We start from the raw sequence: 13,944 nt of genomic DNA on the forward strand, positions 1-13,944 counted from the left end.
TTTGGAGTCGTTCAGAATTTATAGTGGGCGGGGGGGCGGCGGCGGCGTAGTGGGTTTGGCCCATGCCAGCTGTCTGGTGGGTCCAGGGCTCATGTCCCGCCTGAGGTGCCCCGCGATGGACTGGTATCCCGTCCAGGGAGGACTCCCCCCCTCAGCCCCGCACCCTGTAAGCGATTGTTTACATTGGTTGGTTGTTTGTTTATAGTGGACTGTATAGCGGAGATTTTTCACAGTACTTGTGCATTATTTCACATTTTTAACAGTATTTTTTAAAATGAATGGTTTCCTCAAGGGTCATCTCAAAATATCAAGGGTCATATTACAAATACCACCTGTTTAAGGCTAAATAATTGAAATGAGCACAGATGTCATTTACAGATGGTTCATGAGACTGACCCAGTTGTACAGTTTAGCTGCCCGTCGCTGGTGACAACAAAGATTCATTTTGGTCCCTGTGCCTCAGTATGAACACTGAGATCTTTCACAAGGGCTCTTAACCCTGTGATTCCCATCCCATATGCAAGCTTGTCAAAACCAGCACCGCACCCTCACGAGTCTTTCACTATACCAGCATGTTGAAAGAGATCCACCCAGGGGTGCAGGATGAGAAGGATGAAGAGGTGTCCTCTTTCTCCACCTCATCTCACCTCACTGTTTACAAATTCATCTTTGGCATGACGACCTTCCCCAGTCTAAACTGTCATCAGACATTCCATTCATCCTTCTGCAAGGTTACGGTCTAATTTTTGTCATGTGAGCGCTAATGAAATATGAGTCAGAAATCAAATTATGTGCCATATCCAACATTTGAACAGGCTTGTTTTTGATTTACTTTTTTTCCCAGAAGGACACATGAGAGGATCACTAGTTTAGTGCCATCGAGAGTCTGTGAGAAATGTGTTTTGCACAGAAAGGTCATTTAGGGCTGTTGCTTATTTATGATTATGAGGCCTGAATTGGTTTTTCATCTTCTGTGATGATGAGCTATACAACAAAGTGGGATTAATAAAGACCCCTACAATGCATCGTCACTGCAATGTCATTGCCCACCAATAGCGTGACTTATTATAAAGCACCAGCACCAATATATGTCAGCATCAATCAGCAGTATTTTTGCTCGGTGAGTATGTTGTTCCGTGAGCAACATCAACACAATGGCTTATTGAGCAACAAACTGGCACAAGTTTGACCCTGGAGAGCTGCCATCCACCTGTTTTTGGTAGTTGCCTTATTAAAAGCTGTGATTTTTAATACCTCACTTATTATTCAGCTCTTATTCCAGTAACAAGGGGGTAACAGGTAGTGTACTGTTAGAGCTGCTGTCTTTAGATCTGAAGTTTGCCAGATTTAATCCCACCTACTGCTGTAGCACCATTGAACAAAATACTTATCTTAAGGTACTCCAGTAAAAATTACCCAGCTGTTTAAATGGATCAGTAACTAGAAGTTTTTTTAGAAGAAAAAAACAGACAAATGAATAAATCAAATTTTTTACAATACGAAGATCCAACTGAGCTTTTCACAGAGGCTCCTCTGGCTGCACACAGATCCCGGCACCCAGCCTGCCCATCCAGGCGGAGAGCGAGAGAGACTTCAGCGAGGAGTTGGGGATAGCGTCAGAGCTGGAGCTGGAGATTCTCCTGAAGATGGTTGAGCAAGACCCAAAGGCAGTGGAGTGGTATGGAGCTGAACACACATGTTCAAACCCACCCAGACACACACAGTCCTTGGAGTGTTTAGTAAAACATAACTTAACAAAATCTGTTCTCTTTTCAGTCTATCAGATGTTGCATTACCATAGTTTGAAGCCAGAATATCTACCAGCATCTGAGTGTTACATCCAGAAAAACAAAGTCTCCCTCAGTGCTTTGATCACTGGATATATCAAAAGTTATATGTTTCGAATTCACAGAGGCTTCATCCCTGGGACTTTATTCATACAGATCTATTCATGAATATGCGGTGGCTGTTTAATTCTTCTTTCAGGTGCAAAAGGGGGAACTGGCAGTTTGACCAGACACATCATGTGCCTGAACTGACCGAATCCCTGAAGCTGTCGTGTCCTGCAGTGGAGGAGGCCCCTCCCAGCATCCATGTGTCTCTCCCACCCAAAGACCCTGTAAAGGACCTCCTGGCTCTGACCACAGAGCCTGAGCTGAGCAACCACCACAGCGAGGAAGTAGTCAGAAGGCAAAAACCCCAGCCTGTTCCCAGAACTTCTCTGATGCTCAAGGACAAGGTGGGCCACAAACTGCAGCAAGTGGATCAGCTCCCCTCTCGGGAGAAGGAGATCGAGCCGGACCTCATCCTTGAGACCCCAGAGGAGTCGGAGGGGTGGTGGTCCTCTGTGGAAGACCCATACTTCAGTTCTGCCCTGGAGCACAAGAGCCCCAGTGAGTCGGTAGATGAGAGGTTTCTCAGTGTCCAGTGGACCAGGAGCTCCTACTGTGAAGGCCCCAGTCTGGCCCTCAACGGACAGGTGCTGGAGCCCACACACACCGGGTTCCTCAGCACAGGTGATGGACGCATCGCCTCCTCGCTCTTCATCTTTGGTCAAAATGTTTGCGGTGCATTTTTCGTGTACAATAACGAGGCACACGATACAATATGTGCCACGGGGGTCTCGTGACACCGTACGCTGTCTCTCCATTCCCGAACCTAAGCATAGACAGAGTCGGTCTGGAGAACTTAGTTAGTGTTAACTTGTCAATATGGCGGGATCAGTCAAAAGTGCTGCCTCTTCCAGTAAAAGACAAGGTACCTCCAGGAAGGAAATGTTGTGGGAGGGTCCCTGTAGGTGTATGATAAGCAAAGCCACACCTTGTCCAGCAGAACTTTTATTCTATTGAGAAGGGCCAAACAGGTGACCTATTGGCTATTGCACCTCACAGGTATGGCCCTGGCTTCCCCCGATGACGATGAACCGCCCCCGCTGCCAGAACGCACCCCAGAGTCCTTCATCCTGGCTGACAAGTCGGATAACCAGTCAAGCAAGCTGGTATCTCCTCTCCCCAATACCTGTCAGCCTTTCCTCATCCGCTCAGTTCCGGAGCCGGATCCAGACCTCGGGACAGGTGCGGTCACCGTGTCAACTTTTGCGGAGCGACTCTTGTCTAATTTTAATTAATATAATGTACAGCTGGAATGTAGTACATGAGAGGGTTAGTAAATATAAACTGCAGATGTGTCATTCATCTGGCAGGATGTTACAATACAATTATACATGTACAGTATACAGTACATATATTATATATAGAATCATCACGTTCTTGTCATTCAGTGCGTGTTAGAAAAGTTGACCTCAGTGCTGTAATTAAGGTGAGGTGAGTTTTAAGATCCAGATTACTTTTGTTCTCCATATTTATCAGACTATATATGCACAATATATTTCAACACTTTCCAGAAAGTTTAGGTACTTTACAATTTCTCACATTGCCTGATACCGGGTGCTGGTGCTGCTGCCGCTATTTGTGTGTCAAGACACTTTCGCTGAATACTGCAGTTACATTTACATTTATTCATTTCGCAGGCGCTTTTCTCTAAAGCGACCTCATAAAAAATACAATGTGTGCATTACGTTAGCAGAAAGAGAGACTTATCCCGCAGAGCCTGAGGGACGTGGCCGGGGGCTGGTGGTGCTCTACCCCCCTGACACTGAAGATGTCTTCCATGGGGACGGTAAGTTCATATCTGGGTCCACGTGGCTGGCCTCCGGTGGACGTGGGCTGTGGGACAGGAGTGTCTTTGTCATGGTGAGAAATGCTGTGTCTGCAGGAGGGCCCCCGTCCCCAGTACCGCCACTCCCGGAGAGAACCCCGGAATCCTACATACTGGCCACCGGGGAAGGTACGGGGAACACCGACACGCACGTCGTCTTTCTAGAACGCTTGATTTTGCTCTTTATAACTCAGGCAAATTCAAAGCTCATTTACAGTACATAATCAGATGACCAGCCTTAGGCCACAGGAACCTGCCTGAGGCTCCAGACCCACGAGGGGCCACACTTGGGTTGCCAGCTCCAGCTTTTGAAAATAAGGAACAATCTATAGAAGTCTGGGATGGCTCACAAAGCATCAGCGGAAAGGAGCTTTGCCAAATTAAAACTCATCAAATCTTGTCCACGGTCAAATGTGCTCCAAGATGGACTCGACACCTCACAATATTATCCACAGAATGTGGTGCAGCAAAAAACGTGAAAAAGTTTGACAAAGTTTGAAAAGAGCTTCCAGAACCGAAAGCAAGAAACGTTTCTTTGTTACTCGTTTTGATTCAACATGTTGTGTGTTAAAATGTAAGATAATAAAAACAGATACCTAATTTGAAACAATGATAAGCGTAGGAGGCCTCACCGCAAGTCTAAATTGCGCCCTGCGATCGCCAAAGGTAAAGTAACCAGGACAGGGTGTCTATGTTATTCGCTCTTGTGTTGGACTCTCCACACCGATGGCAGCCCTTCATATCGCAGCTTCATCAGACGAGCCAGTAAAGCTGTTCTTTCTTGCCGATGTAATGGTGAAGAGCTACCGCCCTCCAGGGGGTGCAGCCGTGACCCACCGACCTGCCGCCTCCTGGTACAGGCGGCACTGGCAACGCAGGAGATTTTTACATCAATTCCCAACGCAACACTGATTTATCTATTCATACTATACTACAGGGGGCGCGGTGGTGCAGCGGGTTGGACCAGGTCCTGCTCTCCGGTGGGTCTGGGGTTCAAGTCCCGCTTGGGGTGCCTTGCTATGGGCTGGCGTCCCGTCCTGAGTGTGTCCCCTCCCCCTCCAGCCTTACGCCCTGAGTTGCCGGGTTAGGCTCCGGCTCCCCGCGACCCCATCTGGGACGAGCGGTTCAGAAAACGTGTGTGTACTATACTACATATATAGCACAGATCATTTTTACCATATCAGTTCAGCCTGAACACCTTGATCAAGTGTTCTGCAGCAGGAGGTAGTATTTGAACCCGAGTCCTTTGAGTGCGAGGAAGCAAACCTAACCAATGCACCCCCTGCTGCCACTTGTTCCCCTGCAGACCTGGTGGTAAACATGATTCGGGACACGCCTGGTGCCAGTTGCGCCCGGGTTGGAACATCCCAGGAGTGGTGCGGGAGCTCAGAGCTTCAGGCGGAAAAGACGAAGATGTGGAAACGGAGCAAGGTAGGCGGTTAGCACCCTGTCTGTAATAAAGTGACGGCTGTAATAAAAACCAGCGATCACTTTTTTTTTTTCACCATTTAAACTGCCTCATGGAACCTTCTGATGACTTTGATCACTGTCTCATGAAATTATTATGAAAGCTCGAGTTTCTTTTTTCCCCGCTGTCCTGGGAACGATTAGCTTCGCAAACGCCAATGTGCATGGAGATAAACACGAGATGCTATCAATGTTTCTGCTAATTACGTCTCTAAACGTTGAGTTTTTTTGCTGTGTTTCAACCAGCTCTAAAAGCCAAAGGTCCTCTTTTTAAAGGTTAAGCCAAAAAAGAGACGAGATCATTTATAATCATAAATGTTGTCTTGCGCACCTGGTCGTCACGTTAACATTTCTAGCCAACACCGCGTACCCCGTGCGAGGAGGCAGGTGTGGCAGCATGAAGAAAAACGCTACTTATGAAATGTAAAAGCGATACATATGAGCTCCTGTATTAATGTGGCGCACGGAGCCTCGGCACCTCGGCCACTTCAGGACTTTGCTTCTCTACAGGACTCTGTATTTCTGCTCAGTTAAAGCAGCTGTGATTATTCACCCACCAATTCGCTCTCTTTCAGAGCTTAAAAGTTAGAATGTCATTCCCAGGTAAGTCCATTGAACCTTTCCGGAAAACTTCTGATCGTTTCGCTCTCGGTGGGGCTGCTTGTGACACGCCAAACGCTCGGCGCTTTCCTCCTGCAGGACCGTGGACTCTTTTGTCGCCGTCCCAGGGGTTTGTTTGTCAGTTGTGTCCTCTCTTCCTGCCTGGCACCGCTTTGTGAAGTGCATCTCAGCACAAAACCTGAACTAACACACCTGAGCAAGCCCTGTGCAGCCGGATACACGCTGTGGCTACGCGGGTTTGGAGAGGCGGGGCAGGGTGGGCAGGGGCCGGCCTTGGGGACCGTGGGGCCCAATCTGGATCGCTCTGGTGGCACCTTCTGGGCTTAACATTATTTCAGACTAGGTGTCATAAATGTATGCTATTACAGTGCGTAAAAATCAAAACAATAACTGTTTATTGGCTTATATTATGACATGAAATCTGTTGAAACTATACTTGCAGAGAAGTCCTTCTTGACCCTGTTCCGCAAACTCTTTCAAAAGGCCTTTGCTTCGTCACATACTAACGGGTGATACTGCAAGGAATGTACGTTGGGGCCTGTTTGACCAGTTAGATAAGGTACAATCCCTTTTAAAAGCTCCTTTCCCCCGACTCCAGAGTGACTAGTATTGTCAAAAATATACGTACAGCGATAAATTAAAACGCGGAAATCCTGTAGCTCTCATTCGAAGTGAGGAGTTCCAGGGTTTTCCAAGTCTTCTGCAGAGCATTCCTTATTTGTACAAGCTGGAGGTGGCAATCCTAGTGTGGCTGCGGTGCACCATTGGCTCAGATAGGTTCAATTATCCTAAAGCCGGCCCTGGGACTGGGGTTCGATGCAGATCATGTCGGTCGATGATGGACGCTCTCCTTTTACAGCTGTGCCATCCTTCGCGCCTCCTCCGATCCCTACTCCCTTGGAGAAAACGACTTTCCTTCCTCTCCCTCCCGTTCCTTCCCTTCCGCCTCCTGCTCCTCCACCATCCGACGCAGGTGAGCCGTAACCTTCTCCTCCGCAGACCCCGACATGTAAAGGGTGAGCTGTCCGGCAAAGGCTCCGAAAACACAGCAGGACCATCTAAAGGAATGACTCATCTCAGGCACTGAAACACAACAGCCACCAAAGGATTTGCTTAATGAAAACTTAATATCAAATCAGCACTGTGTTTTTGTAGCGTGTCCTCTATGTAGAAAGTGCCCATAGTCCTGTTCTTCTGCTTCAGTGATGCAGTCATGAGCGTTCACATCCCGCCCTGCCGTGCTCTATGGGGAGGGCCTGCCGTTCCACTCTTGTATTGTCACCTCACTGGCTGAGCAGGCTCCTCTCCTCCTGTTCTGCATCCAGGACCCCCTCGAAGTCTGACGCCACCTCTTCCGGAGCGCACCCCGGAGTCCTTTCTCCTGGCTCCTCAGGAGGGTAGGCCGCCCTCCGACGCACAACCCAGAGAAACCTCCTCTGGCCCGAAAAGCTTATTAGTATCCTATGTTCATATTTATTGAGGATGGACACACTGGGATGTTATGATATCTATTTATTGAACTGACACTCTTCTTCTGAAGCAACATACAATGCTAATTACACCGATTAACCCCCTTATTCAGCTGGGTCGTTTTTAGCGTATCAGTTTAAAATAAGCGCCTTACTCAGGGATATTACAGCAGGTGGGATTCAAACTTGTGACATCTCAAACCATAGCACCTGCTGACTTGTTCAGTTAAATAATTCTTCCTCTTCCCTTGTGTTTAAAAACGGTTTGTGCACCTGCCCATATTGTTTGATTATCTGTCATCGGTTACCGCAATACAATATTTACAGGGTACGGCGTTTTATTTGCCGTCACGTTGCGCTCGCTGTTGTTTCTCTGCCGGACGGTTACAGTCTTTTTCACACAATGAAAGAGGTGTCTTTGACACGTAACCTGTGCTCTTGACTCTAGACCACCTGATAGAGGGTCCCAGCCATCCCCCAGACAGACAGCACATCGGCACATCCTGCGAGTGGGCAGGAAACGCCCAGCCTAAGAAGCACCTGGATTCCGTGATGAACAGGAGCAAGGTGACCCCATGTCAGGGACTGTCCTCCCCGTACCGTCTAATTACTATGTGGCCAAATGGCCGATTACATCAGATCTGCAGCTACTTCGAGAATGAGCTCGGAGAGCACAGAGGCCACATTTCGGACGCAGGAGTCTCGGGTTGGACATCATAATAAGTATAGATGATACAAATTAAAATTCATATAATGCACAAATTAGAGGTAATGCAATTTAAGGCAGCCCAAGCTCCGTGTTGGGCTCAGAGGTGGTGGCTGAAATTATTATGGAAATGATTTTCCACTCATATTAAGCCAAATAAGCCTGAAGCCCACGTTTCAGTCCATGACTCAGCCACGACGGTTATTAAGAAATGAATACCCTCATGCATCTCACTCTTTCCCTTGCAGAGCGTTCGAGTGAGAAGTTCAAAGCAAGGTAATCTTTTCACGCATCTTTTCCGTAATAGCTTGCAGTTTTTGCCTTATTAAATTTCCCCGGTAAAAGCCACCTGCGTTTGGCTCAGTTGCGTGGCGCCCTCCGCGGGAGCAGCGAAACATCAAAAACACGAGGACCACCCGGGGGGAATGCATACGTGCTTTTTCAGGTTGGCGAAGGACCTCGAGGGGCGACAGCCTGTCCTACGTGCACCTATTTATTGCATAGGAAATTTCCCTCTCGCCCAAGTTCAGATCCTGCTGGAATGGACTGGACCGGACTGGGTTATTACGTAAAGGATGCTCACGTGACCCACTGCACTCAAGAGCAGCGCCAGGGAGCTAGGTCTGCAGGTTTTTTGGTTGTCATCTGGCAACCATTTAAGCATTAAGGGTGATATTAACATCGACAACTATCTGCAGGCAAAAACTAAGTTCTAAATGAACAATAAATTATCAAAGGCCACACCCAAACTTGGTGGTGTTATTTTATTTTTTTATTTTTTTTTTTACTTTAATGGGAAACAGAACCCCTGCAGAGCCCATCACTCTTGTAAGGGTAACTGGACACCCATGTTCTGGATGCTGGTTTGACCAGCTGCTGTCAAGCTTCAATTAATGCAGAGACCATATCCTGCCGCTAGAGGGAGTCCGAGGGCTTGACTCATAAAGGGCAGTTGGAGATCAGGATGGAAACTTGACATTTAGTCTGCATTTGAGAATAACTGGGCTGTTCCAGATGAGCAGTGAACCAACTGGTGCAACTTAATGCCTTCGCTGAGCCTATTTAACTCCCCTGTGGAGCTGTTAGTGGTGAAAAACATGGTAATCTCAGCCCATCAGGAGTGGAGTCCAAGAGCCTCGCAATAGACTCTGTGTTCAGCGCTGGATATCGGTGTTTGTGGCCCTACGTACTTTCAATCCGAAACGTGGTGGGGGGGGGGACAGGGGTAAACACCAGGTGAATTACATTGATTGATGTGATGCACTTCAGACAATTCTAACGTTGAACAGTGTGATTGATGGAGAAGTCAAAGAAAGAAACTTTCTTAGAAAATACCTAGAAATTCTGGAATGATGTTTTTGAAGTGTAATTCTGAAGTTTTATTACTGTTGCATTTCTGTCCGACAATTTGGTTTTAGAAATGTTCCTTATTTTTCCAAATGTTTCTGCTTTTTAAATGTTTTCCCTCCTTCTTTAGGCCTAGACACAGTGCCTACAGTAAGACATCTGGCACACCACGTGTCTCCGTTATGTTCGTTTCTGCAGGATAGTGCGAGACGGCACGCGGCTTAGGGGAAATAGGCTGCGTCGGGGCCACACTTTACGCACTCATGTTTTATTTCATGTAGATTTGGCCACAGAAAGGCCCGGTGCTCAGCTATGTTCGTTTGTTTCAGAGCCTTTGCTGTTCGCATGTCCGTCCATCTGTAGCAATGCCGTCCTCACGCCGGGAGGGAACAGTAAGTGATGCCGAGCACATACTCCCAGTATAGCCTTCAGTCCCATCCCCACACACACACACACACTAGAGCCTGATGTACCATATTCAGTGCAGCCTCTTTGCCCTGTGCTCAGTACCAGTGGGGAGCCAAGCTGTGGACAGTGGAGCTGCCGCTGATACCACGGTACCAGGCGACAGGCTGAACCAGAGCAGTGAGAAAACCCCTCTTTCCAACAAACCAAGGACTAAGGTGTGGCCCCCATCATCAGCACAGGAGACCTTGAGCTGTCAGCAGTGCGGTCACGAAGCCATGAGGGCTGAGTAGTTTACAATGGGTCCCCTACTTACAAACTCAGCTGGAAGCAAGAGTTGGCTTTGCTACTCAAAGTCTTATAGTCAAATATGGAACATAGCGGACCAGGGGTTCATAATCAATGCTATATTTATATTCCAATTGTCTGTGAATCCATTTGCACGACGTGGACCGGCAAAAATGGTTATATTGGACTTAGTCACTATTTTTTGAGAATCGCGTGTCTGTATCTGTGTCTTCGGTCTGTTGGCGAAATGCACTTTTGTTTTTTTTTTTTTTTGCTGTGACTTGTACATCACTTTGTTAAACATGAATAAACGTAACAAACGTCAGCAACATGTCAGCTCCGTGTTTCGGAGAGGAACAGAGCGGCAGCTTCTCTCTCTCCCTCCTTTTCACTGAGCAGCTCGCAGAGAGCAGGGTGCCAGAGAGCCTCTCCCTCTGGTGAGCAGGGATGCCTCGTGCACTCAGCTGAACTTTCTGAGAACCCTGGCCTGAGCTCTAGCTAGTAGGGTGTCACGAAACTTAAGGCAGCGCTCACTATCCGCGATTACTAGCCGTCAGCTGATCGGGTCAAGCTTTGCCACGTGATTTCAAACATATGGTAGCTCTAGTCATGAAAAAATAAATACTAGATGGTTCTCAAAGTTTGTAATAGCGAGTTTGCGACTGCAAAGTTTGCAAGTAGGGGACCAGCTATCACCTCGTCAGTTAGTGTTCGTACTGCTAATACGGCCGGTCTGTTTAATCGACTTTAATTTTCACCATGTATTGGCGAACTGCGATTCTGGGCCCTTCTCCATGGCTGAGGCACCCATAAAGGGCTTTGTTCTTGTCTCTCTGCAGAGTCTCAAGTTCCTGAAGAATATGCGGAAACGTAAGTGTGGGATTTCGCTCGCCGCACAATGCCTGTGATTTTTACCGTCATTACGTTTCAGAAAACGCCCCCATTTGTCATTTTGCTTCACTGCACCGCAAGGTACAAAGTCCTTGGCGCTGTTGTGGATCCTCATATCTAGCTTGAAATTGTTGGGTCTAGCACCCCCTCCAGGCCCGCTGCTGTCTTTACACACACACACACACAAGCGCAGAGATGATACCTCACCATTGAGGAGTGTTGGCAGCTGCCATGAAAACAAGTGACTGAGAAGAGCCTGGTCCAGAGGAAGCAGATGAGCCTATATTTGGGGTTTGAGTTATTGTACGTGCTTTGCCTTCGCAAGCTGTGCCACTCACATCCCCACGATTTAACACCTGCTTAAAAGAGTGCAGACCTTCGCACGGTGTAAATAAATAAATAAGGGTGGGGGATGCTCAAAAACTCATCATCAACACATCAATGTGAATTACTCTGGGTCAGCCTTCCGTTAACAGGCTTTAGCTGTGAGATTGCCAACTGGCAGGAAAGGCTCAGACAGCCAAAGGTCATAATTGGCCGAATCCGAATGTGTCGCATCCTTTTCCTTGCGCCCGCTGAATAGTTTGGGAAGAAGTGCGATCCCAGCAGGTGTAGGAGTGTGGGTGCTGACCGGAGCTCTGACCTAGTTGCTACTTGGAGAAGGATGCTCTTTCTAATGTAGATTTTCATTCAGTTGTATTTTCTGGATGTTCTTCAATCATCATAGCTAACTCAATGGTCAATGGTGATCTTTAATGTAAAAGAAAAGATTAAACACATTTGCTGGTAACTGACTTTCCTTTAGGCGATGGTGTTCAGGAGACACGTTTGGATTCCTTAACTAAAACAAGCTCATCTGAAGCAGAATGACAAGCACACAGTATAAACTCGCACATTTCTGTCATGCAAAAGACGCTCGTCTTCACAGCCTATCGGAGTAGGTGAATTTGTATTTCGCACCTGACGTGACACCGTCTTTTCTGAGAAGAACCGAAGCGAAAACAAAAACTCACCCACTTCTAACCAACATGTTGTTTCGGTTTCATGGTTAAAACAGCTCATGACTGTGGTTTTTTTTTTTTTTTTTAAAAAAAAACCCTTTTCAGCAAAGGAAAATCCACCTCCATCCTCAGCACCTTCTGCACCCGCTCCACCCTATGGTATCACCCCGATTTTCAGATTTGGTATGTCCCCGCTCCGCCAACACCGTTCCCTACTGCGTGAAGGTCACCCTTAAACGCAAGCGTGCACGCACACACATTCCACTGGAGCGCTGCAGTCATCACCACCCTGTGCCTCGGCTTGATTGCTTTGAAAGGTCTCCTCCGTGGGCTGCTGTTGTTTCTATCGCTCTGCTCCCGTTTCAAAGGCTCGCTCAGCTCCAGTGATCACATCACCGTTGGCCTCGCAGTCTGCCTGCACCCCAGCTTGATCTTCTTGCCCAGGAGTTTTTCCATAGGTCCCACTTTCTCTTTGACCTTGCATAATGTAATTTACATTCATTTGTTTAGCAGACACTTTTCTTCAAAGCGACTTACAGCAAATGCTACCTGGTATTTAACCGAAACCTTCTAATCCAAGGCAACTTAAAGTATTAGATACAATACAGTACATTACCTACAGTCAATCATTCATCTGTACACCACAGCAGGGTAACTAACACACACACACACTCTCTGGGCAGTTTAGAGTCACCAGATCACCTGAAACACATGTCTTTGGACTGTCGGAGGAAACCAGAGCACCCGGAAGAAACCCACACAAACTCCACACACACAGAGGGGCTCGAGCCCATGTCCTCTCATACCATCCAGGCGTTGTGACTCAGCGGCGCTATTTGCTGCACAACCGGGCAGTACAATTATGCATTTAAATCTAATCTTGAGTAATCTGTGCAATCGTCACACTAAGAACGTATAATTTTACTTCCCTCTTTTCACCACTCGCGTAAAGCAGCTCAGCCGGAGTTCTGCCGGGTCCCAGAACAGTCACGTTTCTGTGTGTGTTTTTCCTGTTTAAGGATTTGGGAACCGCTTCAGGAAGCCCAAAGGGCCAAGGAACCAGCCGGAAAACTGGGTGTAGGAGCAGGGCACTCGGGTGGCCCATCGGGAACAGGAACAAGTACCTGAGCGATGCCTCCACGCTTAATTTTGTTTGTGTGGCCTTCAGAGTCACATGGAGTCCAGTTCTCCCATGGAGACACTGTAGGGCCCTGTGAGCACATGGCCTACTATGGTGCAATGGTGAGAACATCTTGTACCTCACCAGATGCTGCTGCCTCGTTGTTGACATAACTGCAGGTATCTGCCTCTGTCCTCATCTGTACAAGATAGAATGCAATGCACTGTCTTATTTCCCACTTATTTATTACTATTACTACTATACAGGGTGTGAAAGTATTACCTCTAGACGCTATTGCTTGATTATAATCAGTTACTCTCTAACCCTTTGGTCTTTTGTTTTGGGTGCACCATCTCATCCAAAATGTATTGCAGCACAATCCATCGACGTGCACCTGGTGTTGCGGGTCCACTTGAATGTAGGTCTTCAGAATATTCTTAATAAGAATAAAATCAGTAATGATGAATGTTACATCTGTGGTTTTTGCAGAGTCGGGACTCACACGACTGCATGCTGAGATGTGTTGGCTAGTTTAACTGATGTCATCATGTACCATTTTGTGTACATATTAACATATTAATAGTTTATTGGGGGGGGGGGGATCTCCTGTAGCTAAAGCTGACGAATGCCCTGCGAGTGTAGAGAGCTGTCAGGAGAGAGTCAATCCATAAAATTCTGAGGAAAATATCTGTAAATGGCTAATGGGAATGTGCGACATGACTGAACGTAATGACCATTATTATTCGTATTACTCAATTATTATAATTAACAAGCGCAGCTGGGGCTAAGATTTGTGCATAATGTACCTTGTGACTTTAAAACTGGTTAACCAGCGCCACCGTCGGAGGTTACCAAGGGGACAAGCACCGTTATCTCACACGCTTTGGGGGAGACACTTTCATGAGACAGGCT

General features: G+C 47.2%; 1 protein-coding gene across 1 annotated transcript in view; it reads left to right on the forward strand.

Annotated features, from left to right (window-relative positions):
* ptpn22 (protein tyrosine phosphatase non-receptor type 22) overlaps window positions 1-13,604 on the forward strand; it is a 30,103-nt gene extending 16,499 nt beyond the window's left edge. The window contains exons 12-27 of the mRNA XM_018760582.2: window positions 1,548-1,678; window positions 1,987-2,516; window positions 2,892-3,074; window positions 3,583-3,678; window positions 3,775-3,846; window positions 5,024-5,148; window positions 5,760-5,787; window positions 6,665-6,778; window positions 7,131-7,202; window positions 7,723-7,841; window positions 8,229-8,256; window positions 9,657-9,719; window positions 9,835-9,950; window positions 10,860-10,890; window positions 12,018-12,095; window positions 12,932-13,604. Of these exons, the coding sequence (XP_018616098.1) occupies window positions 1,548-1,678; window positions 1,987-2,516; window positions 2,892-3,074; window positions 3,583-3,678; window positions 3,775-3,846; window positions 5,024-5,148; window positions 5,760-5,787; window positions 6,665-6,778; window positions 7,131-7,202; window positions 7,723-7,841; window positions 8,229-8,256; window positions 9,657-9,719; window positions 9,835-9,950; window positions 10,860-10,890; window positions 12,018-12,095; window positions 12,932-12,993 (1,848 nt within the window). The 3' untranslated portion in view covers window positions 12,994-13,604. The remainder of the gene's footprint in view (window positions 1-1,547; window positions 1,679-1,986; window positions 2,517-2,891; window positions 3,075-3,582; window positions 3,679-3,774; window positions 3,847-5,023; window positions 5,149-5,759; window positions 5,788-6,664; window positions 6,779-7,130; window positions 7,203-7,722; window positions 7,842-8,228; window positions 8,257-9,656; window positions 9,720-9,834; window positions 9,951-10,859; window positions 10,891-12,017; window positions 12,096-12,931) is intronic.
* Window positions 13,605-13,944: the final 340 nt, after the last annotated feature.

The sequence above is a fragment of the Scleropages formosus genome, chromosome 19 (assembly GCF_900964775.1).
Source record: "Scleropages formosus chromosome 19, fSclFor1.1, whole genome shotgun sequence".
In the NCBI taxonomy this organism is placed as follows: Eukaryota; Metazoa; Chordata; class Actinopteri; order Osteoglossiformes; family Osteoglossidae; genus Scleropages; species Scleropages formosus.